Source organism: Eptesicus fuscus, chromosome 13, assembly GCF_027574615.1.
Source record: "Eptesicus fuscus isolate TK198812 chromosome 13, DD_ASM_mEF_20220401, whole genome shotgun sequence".
NCBI lineage: Eukaryota > Metazoa > Chordata > Mammalia > Chiroptera > Vespertilionidae > Eptesicus > Eptesicus fuscus.
In genome coordinates this window covers 78,870,800-78,888,404 of record NC_072485.1, presented here as the reverse complement: position 1 = coordinate 78,888,404, position 17,605 = coordinate 78,870,800, and the positions used below count along the sequence as shown (strand labels likewise).

At 56.1% G+C, this 17,605-nt stretch overlaps 1 protein-coding gene across 1 annotated transcript; it reads left to right on the top strand.

The window, feature by feature from the left end:
* Positions 1-12,427: 12,427 nt before the first annotated feature.
* NPAS4 (neuronal PAS domain protein 4) lies at positions 12,428-17,140 on the top strand. The gene is made up of 8 exons (XM_008146916.3): positions 12,428-12,602; positions 13,301-13,452; positions 13,625-13,727; positions 13,844-14,105; positions 14,284-14,393; positions 14,736-14,871; positions 14,998-16,427; positions 17,092-17,140. The coding sequence occupies exons 1-8, from the start codon at positions 12,428-12,430 to the stop codon at positions 17,118-17,120; spliced, it is 2,397 nt and encodes a 798-aa protein (XP_008145138.2). The 3' UTR covers positions 17,121-17,140.
* The last annotated feature ends 465 nt before the right edge of the window (positions 17,141-17,605 follow it).

Genomic DNA, 17,605 nt, shown 5'->3' with positions numbered 1-17,605 from the left:
ATCCATGGCTGCGGAAACTTCCAGCCAAACATTTCACTTCTAGGAGCCTTGCCTCCTTATCTGTAAAGTGGGAATAATTTTAATAAGTGCTGTCCTGCTTATCTCAAGAGACTCTGAAGTGAATCAAAGGAGACCATGGGTTTGGAAGGGAGGGGTCAAGCATTGTGCACACAACCATGAGTTCAGGTGGCAATTCTGCCTCTTACAGTTGTGGGATCTTAGGCAAGCCACAACTTCTCTCAGCTTGCTTTTCTCATCTGTAAAATGGCAGCCGTCATAGTAGTAATCCCCCTCCTCCTCCTCCTCCTCCTTCTCCTCCTCCTCCTCCTCCTCCTCCTCCTCCTCCTCCTCCTCCTCATCATCATCTACATTGCAGGGTTGCTGTGAGAACGAAATGAAGTGACACCAGAAAGCACTCAGCAGTGTCTGGCACCTCGGAGCACTCACTAACCGTTACCGAATGTCAGAGATGTCTTTGTTAATTAGGGTTCTAATGTGAAGACTGAGATATTTCATGCTCTTCCCTCTCGCAAACACCAGAGGGCGGCATAGACGAAGGGACCCCAGCCACAAGCGTCCCTGACACAGCGCCACCAGCGGCCACGCGGTGGCGCCTTAAGCCCACGATGTCTGCTTTTCCGCAGAGTTTGGGGACCAGAGAGCTAACGAAGTGATAGGGGAGATGGGGATAAAGGGGAACCCTGGGAGCTGAGGAGCCCTGAACCGAAGGCTTGGGGGTCCCTGGACCGAGCAGCTCTTGGGTTCCCGGGACACACAAAGGTACTGGAGTTTTTTCCAATATGAGGGCGCCCCCTTCCTCCTGGCGCCGGGTCGGCATTCCCTTCCCCAGTGCGGCCTCGGGCCGGGACGCCAGAAAGAGGGAGCGCGCGCTCCACCTCTCGTGTAGCTCATTCAACTGCAGTCGTGGTACGCCGTTGCCATGGAGACCTGATGCAGGTGGTGGGGAGGGAGGCCCCGGGTGACGTCGGCGCGGCTCGCAGTTGGTCTCCCGCGGCTTCCCAGTTCTTGCCTATTTTGGAAGAGAGCCGCAGCTCCTCTGCTGATGCGCGCGCGCTGGCGCCTTTAAAGGCAACTGGCGGAGTGGCGGCTCCGCCAGAGCCAGGGAGCTGCCCCCGCCCGCGAGCAGCGAGACCGGCGCGGGTCGGGGAGCCCCTTGCACCAAACCCTCTGCACCCCCCCCCCCGCCCCCCACCACCATAGCGCCCTCCACTGACTTTAGGGAAATTTCAGCCATGGAGAAAGGAGGTCCTGCCCTTGCCCCTCGCCCACCCCCACTCCCCACCCTCTCAACAGGGAAACTCCTGTTCCATAGGAATCTTGGAAGGAAACCAGAGGCCAGGCCTAGCGCGTTTGGGGATCCTCTCTGGACAAGGCCGCAGGGTGACCAGGTGAGGACTCACTGCCCGGAGGCCACCGTGGGCCTCTGGAGACCCCCGCCCCCGCCAGCCTTCTGCCTTCCCTTCCCTCCTGGGGCTCAGCCTGAGGTCAGGTTAGGATGGAGCTACAAGGCCCTCAGCAGGTTCCCCAACCCTCTCATTAAGCTGAAAGGGAAACTGAGGCCCAGAGAAAAGTGGTGACTTAACCAGGCTCACGTGGCATGCTTGTTCCTGGAGAGCATGGGCCGGAGCCCAGGATGCTGACTTCCTAGACGGAGGTCCTTCTCCTGTTCCTTGACATTGAAAATAGCTGGCACAGAATGCCAGTCTCCGGCCCCTGCCCCGCCCGCAGTAGAGGCTCCCCTCCCCGCTGCGGCACCAGCTGCTGTGTCTTCCCCAGCAGAGTCCAGACCTAGGTGGGCTTTCTGGATCCATCTCATTCTGGAGGAGCCTCTGGATTACCATGGACTCTATGATCTTCCAACCAGGTTGCTGCTTGTGAGCATCCGCTTCCATCAAAGGCTTCCCGCAGCCCACCAGCTCTCTGGAACTTTCCTGAGCCAGACCTTTCCAGACTGCTTACCGGTGCCAGTTGGCCTCTGAACGGAGGTGTGGCCTGCAGGCTCTGGCAGGGCTCCCAGCGCCATGTGGACCCAACTCTTTGGACTTCCCTGCCCAATCCCGATCATGCCTGCGCTCTCCCTGCCGCACCCGCAGGGGCATTTGACCGGCTCTTTGGAAGACAGCTGTGAAGTGCGTGACTAGGCCCAGGGAGCCGTGGGCTCTAGACATCTCTGGGCCCTTACTCGGGACCAGGGCTGGGACCAGAGGTGGATCGGATCAGCCCAGCTCTGGGCACCAAGTCTGGCAAAGGAGAGAGACGCATGCTCTGGAGCAGTTAGCCCTGAGCCTTGACTGGCTTTTCCAAGGGGCATCCATTGGAAAAGGCTGATCCTTCAATGCACAGAAGGGGAAACTGAGACAGCAAGCGGCGAGTCAGCGCATTGTTGAGACTACAACCCAGAGCTCTGCCTCTCGGCCCAGGCTTGTCACCGTGACCCCAAAGGCCAGCCTTCGGGAGGTGCACAGAGGCCACCACGCTGGGAGAGGGACCTGGTTCGGGGCCCACCCGTGCGAAGTGTTGGCCGTGTTGCGTGAGCCACTCCATTCTCTGCGCTAGGCTGTCACTCCACGTGGATGATCTCCGGGGGCCCCCACGCCAACTGTGAGTCTGGGATTCTCTGAAATGGGGTGTCCTGCCAGGCTGTGGAGTCTCTCTGTGACGGTCTGTGACGACACCTCTGGGCTGTTTTCTCCTCCCACCAGACTGAAGCCAATTTGCAGGCCGGAGTTACTTCAGCCACAGCTGTGCAGGCCTCTCTGGGGACGACCTGTTTTATAGCCCGTAAACCCCATCGCACCTCTCCAATGGTGAGTCCCTGCTGCGCCTGGCACAGGCCTGTGAGAATAGCCCCCGAGAGGTTGGGTTTGAAGAAGGAAAGCCACAGGGTCAGCACCAACACCTGTTCTCCCTCCCTCCGCACAGGCCAGGTCTCTAGGGCCCAAAGTGGCCCTGCTCATCCAGGGCCGAGGACGTGGTGCTCTGTGACTTCAGGCCCACGCAGACCCTAGCACTGGGCACACGGGCTCATCCCCACCTGAAACTTGGTCCGAAGACTGAGAGGCACTGGCCAGGTGGACCTGGGCCCCAGAGATGCTCAGGCTGCCCGAGACGGGAGGGCCCCTCCAGGCCAAGTGGTCCAACCCACTGTCCTTGTGTAAAGAAGGAAACTGAGGGCCAGAGGGGGGAAGGAACCTGCATAACACACCAGCAGGCTGATGGCAGAGCCAGGACCAGAATCCATGTCTCCTGGTCCTCCCGCCCAAACACAATCCACCAGCATCTAGACTAAGCCACCTCCAACTCCTCCCGGGCCTGTGAGTCCTGACAGGCTCCTCCAGCCCAGTCCTTGGTGCTGGGTGACTCGGGAGCTCTCCCTTCAGCCGGGTGGTCTTTCCTCTTAGAGCTTCCTGGTCTCCCCCCCGCCCCCCCATTCTGCACAGAAGGTCCATCTTTTTCTGCTTCCAGAAGCTGCTCCATCAATAGGCCATCATCGCCACTACCTCTTCTTGCCATGGTCCAGCCCATTCCCTGAGTCCCAGCATTCCCATTAGTGGGGGGCCTCATTCCCCTGCGCCCGGGGGGCTCTGGGTTGCGTCTAGGGCTTCCCTTCTGCCACTGGCCTGGTCCCGGGCCTACTGCTTTCCCAGGTCACCCAGCCTTTAATCCTGTCAATCTTTCCTGAGACCCCATGGGCCATTCCCTACAGACTTCCTCTCCACGGGGCCCAGGGCTGATGGGAATAATAACAGCCCAGAGGCCACAGGGCTGCTGTGAGGTTTGGGTGAAGTGAATGCACGCGTTAGGTATGTAAGGCCCAGGGAAGTGCTGAGTCAGTAAGCGCTCCTGTGACCAGGTGGGTTCAGGTGGTAACAAGGAGACCCTTGAGCCCGGAGCCTATGGTGGCCGAGGCACTGTGAGTAGAAGGGGACAAAGGGCTAGGAGGGCTTCTGGGGATGGGGAGTGATGGGAACCAGGCGGGTTTTAAGCTGGGGAAGACCACGGTCAGATTTGCTTCAGGGGAACTCGGCGGCTGAGCACTGGAGGGGCATGTTGGGCTCCCACCCTCGGCTTGCTGAGCAGTGCACGAGCCGGTGCCGTCCAAGGAAGGAGCGCACGGGGACCCAGGCTGGACCCTCCGGATGGTGTTGTGTGATCCCCCCCCCCCCATCATCTTCGTCCTTCTCTTCAGAACCTCTGCAGCTCCAGCCTGGCCCCGCCCATCTGGTGCTCTCAGACCAACCTGGGCCAAGGCTGCAAAGAGCCAGTGGGCGCCCAGGCCCTGTCCCCACACTCACAGCGACAGGGCGAGTGCTGCCTCCTGAACCAGCCCAGGCCATCGCTTCAGAGCCTTGTTTGAAATTATATTTTTCATAAAGTTAAAATAATGACTAACATTTCCTCATTCAGCATTTATTGTGCTCCTGTGTGTACCAGGCACTGTTCCGAGAGCTGTAACTTAGCTTTCTCATGAATCCTTTGATGTGGCTACTGTTTCTCTCTTCACATTCCTGTTTAACAGATAGGTAAACTGAGGCACGAGAGGTCAAGTCACTTGCCCAACGTGAAGGAGCCAGGACTCCGCGCGGGCATCCCATCCCAGAGCTTCCCTCTGACCTCCACCCCCTCTGCCTCTATGAGCCTCAGGCGCCCTCCTACCTGCCTGCCTGTCCACAAAGAACTCAGCCTTTTCCCCACAGAGCCCTCTGCTGCAGACTGAGCCGTTTCAGCTCCGTCCTGCCTGGAGCACAGGAGCCAGACTGCCTGGTGGAGCTGGGCCTCAGCATTGGCCCTCTTGGCCTTCGCACCGCACATCTTAACCGCCTCAGGCTGCTGCGGCCGCCTCCGTGCTGCCTCCGTGGCTGCCGGTGCCTGTGCAGTCTCACTTACAGGGCTGCACTCCGCTGTCCACCCCCCACGAACACCTGACCCAGCACAGCCTCGCCCAGTCAAACAATCCCTTGACACGCAGCTTCCCCAGCTCTCCACACCTCCTCCTCGGCTCTCCCCAAAACACCCTGCAGACCTCATCCCGCTTACATGGCTCGATCCAGTTCCCACTGTCTCACCAGCCCGGATGCTCCGTGAGGTTAAGGCCCGGTGTGTGTGACCCAGCCATTGCATTGCCAGAGCCTGGCACAGACTCAGCCCTCGGGCATGTGTACATGAGGGAATTACAGACTGAGGCCCAGGCGGACGGGCCCTACGCTGACACTGAGACCCTGGAGACCGGACACAGATGCAGGTGGAGGAGACAGACAAGTAGACACGCAGTGACAATGCAGGACGAAGAAGCACCAAGGGTCGTGGTGGCGGGGGGGGGGGGGGGGCATTGAGGAGGAGCCCCAGACACAAATGGAGGACAAGCAGGGCAAGTAGGACGACACCAACTGGAGCGCGGTGGTGGGAGCACTGGGCTGGACTAATAGATGAATGGTAGTAGGTCTGTCCCTCCTCCTGACCTCCCGCTCCTCTAGGTCACGGCCAATGCCCTGCACTCCTGTCTCTCCCACGGTGCTGAGGAGTGTTGGGCTCTGCTCTGCATTCGGAGAGTTTTCAGCTGATGGCTTTTTCTCTCCCACTGGGAATATGGCTGGGTTGACTCGCTCCTCCTCATGGCATTACTTGTGCCCTCGTCTCTCAGGCCTGCCTTCAGGTCCTCGCCCAGAAAAGCTTCCAGAAAAGCTTCGTCTTTTCCCACCTGAGCTACTCTCTCCCCCTCCCGCCCCCTCCATGGCTCCATGCCCCTCACCTTCTCTGCTCAGCCCATTCACCCGGCTCTGATGGTCTCAACACGTGGGTGCCAACGTGTACCCTCTTCACATGAGATTTGTTGATTTCATAACCATAAATAGATAAAATGTTCTGAATACTTCTCTGTGCAAGTAGAACTGGGGGAGTGATAACATAATGAAAGGGCCTTAGGAGAAAGAAAAACCGCCTGCTAAGATGCAGATGAAGACAAGACAGCCATTGCACAACCAGCTCTCTGAGGGTGACACTTTCATGCATGGACTGCTGGGCCCTAGGCCCTGAACCGGGGTGGGGGTGGGGGATGGGGGTGGAAACGCTTGGGAATCTGTTAGAAAACCTTTTTCACCCATGAATTCAAAAGAACAATCTAGTAAAAAATAGAAAGAAGTAGAAATCAGAAAACCTGAATTCTAATTCTGGATTCCTCTCATTCTAGCCATGTGACCCTGGGCAAGTTACTAAACCTCTCTGGGAAGGTGTATAGAGATTCGTCCGCTGGGTTAAACTGGAGGCTCCAGGAGGCCTGAGGCCCGACACTGCTGTCATTTTCCTCCCACTAGGACATTTTCCCCTGATAGTACCTTTATCACTAACTAAGGGACACCCTTCCCCCCACCACTTCCTGCAATGCAGTCCTGAGGCTGGGGTTGGGATAGGAATGGAATGGAGTACCCTGACTCTTCATTGCCAACTCCAACTTATGTTGCCATGGAAACAGAATGTGGAGCATCACTCCTGTATGGGGAGGCTATAGCTACACAGCTACAAAAGGCTAGAAGCTAGTGAGGAGCCTATTCCACCGGGCCTCCCGATCTCCCCACTCTTAAGGAGTGCAGGACACTATTGCTCCATGGCACTGGGAGAGGAAAGAGATGACATGATAGCTTAGTGTGCCCTGGGCCCAGAGAGCTTCTGGCTGAGAAAAGTAGAGACATGCAGAGATAGTCCTAGTTTGAACTCATCCTTGACTCTAAAAGATGGAAACCTTTTTCTGTAAAGGGCCCGTTAGTAAATAATTTAGGCTTTCCAGGGCATATGGTCTCAGCTGCTCAGCTCTGCCATTGTGGGGTGAGAACAGCCATAGATGGTAGGGATGTAGCTGTGTGTCAATAAAACTGTATTTACAAAACCACTCAGTGGGCCATATTTGGCATGCAGGCCAGCATTTGTAGACCACAGCTGTACCCCGTAATGCAAGAAAAAGAGCCTGGGCTGGGGGCTTAAGGCCCAGCATCACCAATGACTTGCTGTGTAACACTGAGTAAATAATTGCCTGTTTCTTTTTTTTTTAATGTTTTATTTTTATTAACTTCAGAGAGAGGAAGGGAGAGGGAGAGAGAGATAGAAACATCAATAATGAGAGAGAATCATTGATCAGCTGCCTCCTGCACACTCCACACTGGGGATCAAGCCTGAAACCTGAGTATGTGTCCTGACTGGGAATTGAATCGGTGACCTCTTGGTTCCTGGGCCGACGTTCAACCGCTGAGCCACACCTGACTAGGCAGTAGTTGCCTGTTTCTGAGCCTCAGTTTCACCAAATAGGCATAATAATATGAGTCAGGTTTGTCATGAGAATAGGCTAACAGATCAGAGTAAATCTGAAGTCCTTTCATTCTTCTGTTCCATCACTTCAGAGCTCACCCGCCTCCCCAGGCCATGCCCTTGACTGCTGAGGATGGCAGCAGCCCGCTGGAAGGGGGAGCTGCTTCTCTCTAGAGTCAGATTCTTGGTCTGGCTGTCCAGCCTTCAGCCCCGTCTCTGCAGCCAGCCAAGCACAGGTGGAAACGTGGCATCCCTTCCTTCCCACCGCCCTGTCCTTTGGCAGGAGGCTACGGTTCACTTGAGAAAGTCATGTGGCTGCAGGGGCTGCTGGGCAGGCTTTAGAGGGGGCCTTTCAGACTCAGGATGGGACTAGAGTGAAGAAAGGTAAGCTTCAGTGCTCCCCAAATTCTTCGCCCATGGCCCCAGTTCCCAGGGGTGCAAGTCAAGTAGCCACACCTGTGGCCTCACCACAGGTGACTGCAGCACCACCAGCTGCATTAGTGGAACTTTCTTGAGTCATCTTGTCCAATTGCCTGACCACCACTGAGAGTTTGCAATCCTTGGCATCTTGTCATGTGCTCTGAAGACCCAGCCAGTGATACTCATGTGCTATTCACTCATTCTGTGTGTGTGTGTGTGTGTGTGTGTGTGTGTGTGTGTGTGTGTGTGATTCCCTTCCTCCTTCTTTCTCCTTCTCATAGATACATCTGTCCAGGCCAAGATAGGATACACCTTGACAGCCCTTTGTCCAATTCCTTGCTCCAAGTCTCCAGAAAAGCAGCCCTAATCAGGGCTGTTCTAAAGGAGCAGACTCCCTACTTACCCTCCAGCTCTCTCCCAGGAGATCATTGTCCCCCAAATCTATGGAAAAGATACACCTCCTCTTCTCTGATAGATGTTGAGGGGTGATGTCCCTCCATATCCCAATAAAGCTATGGGAAGATATGGGCAAGGGTTCTCACGGCCTGTTCTTGCTATAAAAAGTCCTTTTTCGGAAAAAATAATAAAGAAAGAAATCAGCCAATCCCTCCTCAATGCCATCACCTCTTCTTGGTGATTTTTCGGGGAAGGAGTGGGCGGGTTGCTATGGCAACAGATGCGAGCTCCTCTCAGTAAAGAAGGGACCTTGATATTTTTTTTCTCCCATTCTCTCTCTTGGCTGTGTGTGTGTGTGTGTGTGTGTGTGCACACGCATATGCCATACATGCCTGTGCCCACACCAGGAAATTTTTTTAGAACTAAAGAAAGTCCTCTTCCCTCAGCTCCCCAAATATGGAGTGATGAAAAACCACTTCTCCTGCAGGCCAGGGAAGATTCGGGACTGTTCAAGGGAAAAAGCTGAGGTCATATGGGGTTCCTTTCTTCCATCATTTTACTAGAGATTGCATGCAGCGGAGAGAACTTCACAAATGATTGGGGTCCAAGGGCTGGAAAGAAGAGAAGATGCTGGGTGGAGAGAGGTTAGTTAGGGATAGGTGATGCAAGAGCCCAACAGTGACATCAGAGAGGACGGCAACAGAAGGTGCATTGAGGCTGGGGATACATACCAATCCCTACAGCATGGGATGCTGCGAGAGAAAGGCCCAGGGCAGACTCAGACGTGGACACAAACACACACACGGACAAGGTGGCATATAGAAAGCTGCAAAAAAATAAAAATACATACAGGCAGGCACAAACATAGAACTACATACAACACAAGAAGTCCTAGACGTTTTTATAAAGACAGGCATAAATGCATAGGGATACAGACACACCACTACAAAGACATGTGCAGACAGACAAAAACATAATTTAACCATGCAGTCATGGTTAAATGGACAGCCACACACACATGCACACTCTCACAGTCTGGCTCCCTCCCTTTAATGGCCCGAGCATAGCCAAACAGCCGTGCATAGCTGGGAATGCTGCAGGCTCACCCAGCGGGTTTGGCTGGAGTGCTCCTGCTCTCTATCTCTTCCACGTACTCACTCCAAAGCCCCTCTCTCAATTCACTCTCTTGCCCACTTTCCTATAGTCTATGGGCTCTGACACCACCCCCACCTCGGGCTTCCAACTCTTAGCCTGTTCTGCTGCTGCTGCTGCTGCTGCTGCTTGCTGCTTGGGGTGTGTGTGTGCGGGGGGAGGAGTGGGGTGACTCAGCCAGGCCAGGATGACTCACACTGCCAGTATTTTTAGCAGCGGCCAGGAGCTCTCTAGTGTGCCAGCCGCCCCCCTTCTCCTGCTTGCTATTTTGGAACTGTCACTGGTGATATAAATAGCTCCTCTCCCACGGCCTGAAGCTTCTGCCAAGCTATTTTTGGTTCTTCACTGTTAAAAATAGCTCCATGGAGGTGGGAGGAAAAGGGAGTGGGAGCTAGCCTAGGGAGAGGAGACATTGGGGCATTCAGAGCTTCTCAACTTGAATCAGAGTGGGCGAACTAGGATGAACCTTTTTCTACTCCCTCTTTTGTCCATTTCTAGACCATTCTTCCCTTCCAGAGTGTCTCTCTTTTCCCCAGTCTAATCTCTTGGAAAAATCCAAGGGCTCTTCCCTTGCACCCCATTCTCCCCCCATGCTTCCTTTACTCCTAGAGCTCAGAAATCTTGGCCCCTGGTACCCTCTCCCATATTCATCCTCAGAAGAAGGGGGGGCATCCCATTGGGACCTCATTCTGAGGCCTGTGTGGTCTCAAGCTCTTACTTGGATGTCCCAGGCAGACCATGGCCAATATGATGTCCCTGGTGACTTTTTCAGAACCATGGACAGCGACCAGAGCCCCATTCTTTCACTGACAATGTTCTGCTTACTGAAGACCAGCTGGGCCCAACCAATAGACACTTATCATGGAGAGGGACACTAAGAATGTCTCCCAGCCAGGGCTAGAGCTTCATCAGTGCGCGAAGAGAACAGGAATACTGCCCTGGATTTTCATACAAGAAGGACATCCGAAGATCAAGGGCTTGTCCACAAGGAAGCTTAAGGGAGGGGTGGGTGAGTAGGTCAGGAGTCAGATAGAGACGAAAGTGGAGCCATTGCTCTGTCACCCAGACAAATAGGGTTGGAGAGGGTGCAGACACACACACCCTTCCCCTCCATTTCAGTTGTGCCACTGGACGGTTGATGGTCGATGGGGATGTCCGAGCGGTCGGCCACCCTTCTCCTTGGCTGTCTCCTCCTCCCAGTCTGCCTCTCTTGCCACTGCCCTTTCCCGCAAGGAGTGAGGAGTTCCTTGACCCCAAATTTCACTTCTTGCTGTCAACGTGCATCTCTACCCTTCCTATGTGACTTTCTACAATCAGGCCAACCCCTCTCTCCCATTTCTAAAGTGACCTCATTTCCAGCCCCTCAAGTATTTCACACAAGCCCCCGTCTTCCAAGTGAGACTTCGCACAAACCATCCCCTAGCCTATCCCTTCTTCTTTTATAGGATCCTGGGGAAAAGAAAGGAACCCCTCGGCCCCCCGTAGAGAGCAATCATCGGTGCTGAAAGAGAAAAAAGGAAGGGGGAGATGGGGCCAAGGAAACAAAACCGACAAAGGACATTCGAGAGAGCCGAAGGGGAATGAATGTGTTGGGGGTAGAGGGCGCAGGAAGCTGAGACAAGGCAATGAGATAAAGAAAGTAGTTCAGGCCGAGAGAGGGGGGTGTGGAGAGTGGAAGGTAGAGAGGCTGAGAGAGGAGTCCTAGCACCGAAGGTGGAGAGGGGTCTGCAGGGGTGTGGAGGGCAGCCTGAGGAGTCAAGGGGTCCGCGGTAGGTGCAAGGATCTCTCCTGGAAGGTCCAGCTCGGCCCCCTCGCTTCTCTGCTGCTTCCCCATCCTCCCGGCCGGAGGCGGAGGGGGGGGGGGGGGGGCCTCCGGAGCGTTGCGGAGGCAGCGAGGCTCCGCCTGCCGCTGCGCCGCGGCACACGCTGGAGGATTCCTCTCCAAATAAGGAGCTGGGATTCCCCGGCCCCGCCCCCGCCCCCGCCCCCAGCCCGCGGGAGACACCAGCCTGCAGTCGGGCGGGGGTTGCGGGGGGCGGGGAAGGGGGGGGACCGTTCACTTTGGGGGCTGGCGACAGGGGCGGATGGGGGGGAGGGATACCTAGGGGCAGACTCAGACCCTCACCATGCCCTGGGCCCTGCCTCAGTTTTCCCCGCCACTGGCTGAGGTTAATTAGTTGACAGGAAAACGCGGAATCACTGCAGCCTGCAGCGCAGGTGTTGCTGTTTCCATTCTTGGCGGAGGGAAAATAGAACCAAGGCCAAAGTCAGCTGACCCCTCTTCCTCAGGACCCCCTTTCCACCCACCCCAGGGGCTTAGACCCCACCCTCGTGTGACTCTCCTGCTAAATCTCCGAGGCCTGGCTCTGGGAGGGGGGGCGGGGAAGGAGGCTTGTTCTTTGAAAGTGACTAAGGGAATCCCAGAGTCAGGAATCCCTAGAGAGAAACCCTCGCTGTGACCTGTCCCGCAGAGGCTAGCGAAGGCCCTTCTTCCCCTCGCGTGAAGGTGACTTCTGGCCAGCAGCTAGGAAGGGGGAGTTTGTGGACAACCATGCCCTCCCCCATTTTCTTTTCTCCTTTAAAAATCCATGTCGGAACCAGCCCCTCCTGGGCCTCCGCAGCCTCTCCTGCCAGGGGCTTTCTGGCCGCCTCAACCCTTGCCCTGTCGCTTCCCTGGGCTGCACACACTCGGACGCCTGGGTCCCTGCACCCCCTTTCAGGCCTTCCTAACGCAGCACCTGCCCCTCAGCTCGGCTGCCGCCAGCCCCGGCCCCCTCCGCAGCCTCCTTTCTCCCCCTCCCGCCGGCACCCCTCCTGCTCTCGTTCTACGTCACGGGATGACGTAGGAAGTCGGGGAGGGAGGAGGAGCGCCTGCCAGTGGCTCCTGCTGCAGTTTGCTTAGCCCAGCCTCCCGCTTGCCCGCCCCCCTTTCTCTGAAGCGTGCCCCCCACGCCTGGCAGGAGCTATATAAGGCGGATCGAGGCAGACGACGGGGGCAGCGCAGCGGAGCGGAGCCCAGGAGAGGAGAGGAGAGAGCGAGCCTGAGCGAGAGACGGGGAAGCGAGGAGGAAGAAGCCACCGGCTTCGGGACAGGACCGCAGGTGCTCGGAGCGCCGGGGCTGGAGCTCCGCAGCTGCTAGGCATGTATCGCTCCACCAAGGGCGCCTCCAAGGCGCGCCGCGACCAGATCAACGCCGAGATCCGGAACCTCAAGGAGCTGCTGCCGCTGGCCGAAGCGGACAAGGTCCGGCTGTCCTACCTGCACATCATGAGTCTTGCCTGCATCTACACTCGCAAGGGCGTCTTCTTCGCCGGAGGTGAGCAAACTGGGGCTTTTGGAGACCCGAGTTGGCGGACACGGGGGACAGTGGAGCTCAGGGAACCCTCCGGGGCTGCCGCATGTCTAGGGTAGCATGTTGGTGAGCTGGGAGAGAAGGGATCAGGGACTAAGGAACTCCTGCTTTTCCTTCCGAGCTCTGTCCAGACTTCACCTTAGTTCTGGGTGGGGATAGAGAGCCTGGACAGTGTCCCTAGAGCCAGACTTAGGAAAGGAAGAGCGCCAGGACGGAATGGCCCCAGTTCCCACCCGCGCAGGGGCGCTCCCGGAGCCCGGAGAGGAAAGCCCGGGAAGTTGCAGAGATAGAGTCGCCAAAGCCTGGGGGAGCGCAGCCCCTGTTGGCGGTGCTGAAAGGGCTTCTGCCGCTTTGGAAGCGCTGTCCACGGTGCAGACAGCACCGCCCGGTTGCGAGGCGCTGCCCGCGGTGCTGAATGCCAGGGCGGCTCTGTCGCGCTGTCCGTGGTCCTGACATTCAGAGCTGCAGAAGGCCCGGCCGGACTTGGAAGTCCAGCAACAGGTTCCCTAGGCAAGAACCACGGGCAGTGGGTCAACAGGTGTGTGCAGAGGCAGGCCCACGAGCAATCCCTCTGGATTTTCCAAAGCTCACTCCATGCCTTCCTCACGTCTGCTTTGCCTTTTAGTCTTACTCCCGACTCACCGTGTCTTCTCATCCCGCAGGTGCTCCTCTGGGGGCCCCCACAGGGCTTCTCTCAACTCAAGAGCTTGAAGACATAGTGGCCGCGCTACCTGGCTTTCTGCTTGTATTCACAGCCGAGGGGAAGCTGCTATATCTGTCTGAGAGTGTGAGCGAGCACCTGGGCCACTCCATGGTGAGTGCTGGGGGGCTCCCCCAGCTGGGCCAGGGCACAGATGGGACCCAATGAGCTTCCTACTTCTGAGAATTACTTGGGAGCAAGGGTTTACACCCTGCAAGATGCTATTTGTCAAGGATCGGCTCTTGATGCCTTCACTAATGATCATTTCCTCTTCACCTTTCTCCAGGTGGACCTGGTTGCCCAGGGTGACAGCATCTACGACATCATTGACCCAGCTGACCACCTAACTGTGCGACAGCAACTCGCCCTGCCCTCTGCCCTAGACACCGGTGAGCTCTCCTTTCTCTCTTCCTCAATCCAGTCTCCCGTCTGCTGCCTTGCTCCTCCTCATCTGCCATCTCTCAACCACTTGCCTTCTTATCAGTGTTTCTCTTCACTCACCTAGATCGCCTCTTCCGCTGTCGCTTCAACACCTCCAAGTCGCTTAGGCGCCAGAGTGCAGGCAACAAACTGGTGCTTATTCGAGGCCGATTCCATGCTCATCCACCTGGAGCCTACTGGGCAGGAAACCCTGTGTTCACAGCCTTCTGTGCTCCACTGGAGCCGAGACCCCGCCCTGGTCCTGGCCCTGGCCCTGCTTCACTCTTCTTAGCCATGTTCCAGAGCCGTCATGCTAAGGACATGGCCCTACTGGACATCTCTGAGAGGTAAGCCCAGAGTGTGTAGACCCCAGGAAGAAAGCAGGCCAGAGATGAGGGGACCCTAGATTCTGGAGTCAGGGGCAGGGAGGATGGGATCTAAGGGAACAGAGGACCTGGGAGGGAGTGAGATGCCTTGGCAAGCAGGGAAAACAGAAAGCTGACCTCACCCTTTCCACTTTCCCAGTGTCCTAATCTACCTGGGCTTTGAGCGCAGTGAACTGCTCTGTAAATCATGGTATGGACTGCTGCACCCTGAGGACCTGGGCCACGCTTCTGTTCAACACTACCGCCTGTGTGAGTGTCCAGAAAAGCTGGGGACAAGGCAGGGAGCTGGGAAAGGGCATGGGAGATCCTACCAGGAAGGTCTGGTCAAGGCTGATGCTGGGGAGGCACCAGAGGCCAGCAGTTTTGGATGCTATAGGGTGCCCATTAGGGTGAGGAGTAAAGGTGAAAATAGCATCAGAACTGGGGGACTCCAAACGGTGAGGCCAAGGTGGGGAGCTGAGTGGTACAGGTTAGGGTAGTCAGAAGAGCATGCTATTGATCCCCAAACTCAGTGGAGAGGTCAGTGGGGCGATAGTTTAGGTGATGTTATGTGATATGTGTCCTAACTCTGCATTTTTTCTTTCCCTTCAGTGGCTGAGAGTGGAGATATTCAGGCAGAGATGGTAGTGAGACTGCAGGCCAAGCCTGGAGGCTGGGCATGGATTTATTGCCTGTTATACTCAGAAGGTCCAGATGGCCCCATTACTGCCAATAACTACCCAATCAGGTGAGCTGCGAGGCAGGAGCCTGGGGTGGGGGGCAGCAGAGGTGGGCATGGAGGAGATACAGATCTGGGAACTGCACTGGGAGTGGACACCAAATCCTTACTGGCTATCTCTTCTCTCCTCTCCAGTAATACAGAGGCCTGGAGCCTCCGCCAGCAGCTGAACTCTGAAGACACTCAGGCAACCTATGTCCTGGGTACCCCAACCATACTGCCCTCATTCCCTGAGAACATCCTTTCCCAGGAGCAGGGCTCCAGCCGTAACCCACTCTTTACCCCAGCCCTGGGGGCTCCCAGAAGCACCAGTTTCCCCACTGCTCCTGAGATGGGTGCTGTCTCAACATCAGAAGAGCTTCCCCGACCTCCCAAAGAGCTGGGCTTCAGTTACCTGACATTTCCACCTCGCTCTGAGCCTTCTCTTCAAGCCGACCTGAGCAAGGATCTTGTGTGCACCCCACCCTATACACCACACCAGCCAGGAGGCTGTGCCTTCCTCTTCAGCCTCCACGAGCCCTTCCAAGCCCACTTGTCCACTCCATCCAGCTCTCTCCAAGGACAGCTGACTCCAAGCACCATGACCTTCTCTGATCAATTGACACCCAGTAGTGCAACCTTCTCAGATCCACTGACTAGCCCACTACAAGGCCAGCTGACTGAAACTTCAGCCAGAAGCTATGAAGATCAGTTGACTCCCTGCACCTCCAACTTCTCAGACCAGCTGCTTCCCAGCACTGCTGCCTTCCCTGAGCCTCTGGGCAGCCCTGCCCATGAGCAGCTGACTCCTCCCAGCACAGCATTCCAAGCACATCTGAACAGCCCCAGCCAAACTTTCCCAGAACAACTGAGTCCCAATCCCACCAAGACTTACTTCGCCCAGGAGGGATGCAGTTTTCTCTATGAGAAGTTGCCTCCAAGTCCCAGCAGCCCTGGTAATGGGGACTGCACACTCCTGGCCCTAGCCCAGCTCCGGGGCTCCCTCTCTGTGGACCTCCCCTTGGTGCCCGAAGGCCTGCTTACACCTGAGGCCTCTCCAGTCAAACAGAGTTTCTTCCACTACTCCGAGAAAGAGCAGAATGAGATAGACCGTCTCATCCAGCAGATCAGCCAGTTGGCTCAGGGCATGGACAGGCCCTTTTCGGCTGATGCTTGCACAGGTGGGCTGGAGCCACTTGGGGGGCTGGAGCCCCTGGACTCCAACCTGTCCCTGTCTGGCCCTCCTGTGCTCAGCCTGGACCTGAAACCCTGGAAATGCCAGGAGCTGGACTTCCTGGCGGACCCTGATAACATATTCCTGGAAGAGGTGCCCGTGGAAGACATCTTCATGGATCTCTCTACCCCAGACCCCAATGGGGAATGGAGTTCAGAGGGTCCTGAGGCAGCGGTCCCAGGAGGGGCCCTGTCGCCTTGCAACAACCTGTCCCCAGAAGACCACAGCTTCCTGGAGGACCTGGCCACATATGAAACCGCCTTTGAGACAGGTGTCTCAGCATTCCCCTACGATGGGTTTACTGATGAGTTGCATCAACTCCAGAGCCAAGTTCAAGACAGCTTCCATGAAGGTGAGTCCAGCCTAAAAGTTCAAGACCTCAAGTCCCTGTCCTGCCAGCGAGGTACTGGGTGGAATTAGAGGAGTAAATTCCCCTCTCTGTACCTCCACTTTATTAATGGGATAATATTGTCTGCTGCCCAGGGTAGCAGTGAGAATCAGAACTAATGAAAAATAATCTGGACATTCCTGACAAGTAGGCCTGAAGGGCAGGGGTTAGGGGTGTGGGATAAATGCAAGAGGATCCTTCACTAATGGTTCCTCCTTCTAAACTCTGTGAAGGGCCTAGATCAGCCATCATCACCTCATTTTACAAATGAAGACAATCACGGTCCCAGGGTTATAGAAACTCGCCTAAGGTCCCACACAAATTGATGGAAGAGGCATTAGAGCCCCATCTCAGTATTCTTAATCCCTAAAGGGGATACAGACTGAGCGTTTATAGGCATTTGGAAAAGTAAGAGAGGCTGTCTGCTATGGCTCCATACATTCCAAAACTACAGCCATGGTTTCACTCCATCTGTCCAAATTGCTCCCTTTTCTGCTAAACCTCTGTGATCATTCAGTCATTGGGCCAACATATTTGAAGCCCATACTATGTGCCACATCCTCAGCCTGGCTTTCCTAATAGGCCTACTGATTGTCCTCTCTCTCTCCCTCTCTCTCTCTCTCTGCAGATGGAAGTGGAGGGGAACCAACGTTTTGAATAAGTCTGTGACTTAACGTCGTCAAGTATGGCATATTGTCATCAAGACGTGGAGCTGCTCTCCACCCCCCCGGGACTGTTGGGGGGATTCTAGGGGCTGGAGGGGGATATATCTGATTCCCCAGGCCCTGCAGGATTGGGTGGGGGGAGGAGGGAGGGCTAGGGAGGGGAGCTTCTTTTTAAAATTTAGAGACTTCCAGCGATCCCAGTTTCCATTTCAATCTGTATTCACTCGTAGTGAGTTTCCTTGAATGGGATTTCAAGTGGAGAATGGGGGAGTCTCACTTACCCCCAGTGCTGCCCCATGGGCTTGGGCCAGTTCTCCACTCCTGGGGGCCAAGCCACCCCTGGGCCTTGGTGGGGGAAAGGCAGCACCCATTCGGGCCAGCCTGTGCCCCGAGGGGCTCTTGACACCCACGTAGAATTCTCTACACACCAGTAACGGGATTTCAATTCCGATGGACTCTGCCGCCCTGGCGGCCCTT

What these genes read in the sequence shown, in the direction of transcription:
- NPAS4 (XM_008146916.3), top strand. Translation starts at nt 12,428, where the DNA reads ATGTATCGCTCCACCAAGGGCGCCTCCAAGGCGCGCCGCGACCAGATC. An exon ending in GGGCGTCTTCTTCGCCGGAG is followed by an intron (nt 12,603 to 13,300) that starts GTGAGCAAACTG and finishes CTCATCCCGCAG; the next exon opens with GTGCTCCTCTGGGGGCCCCC. An exon ending in AGCACCTGGGCCACTCCATG is followed by an intron (nt 13,453 to 13,624) that starts GTGAGTGCTGGG and finishes ACCTTTCTCCAG; the next exon opens with GTGGACCTGGTTGCCCAGGG.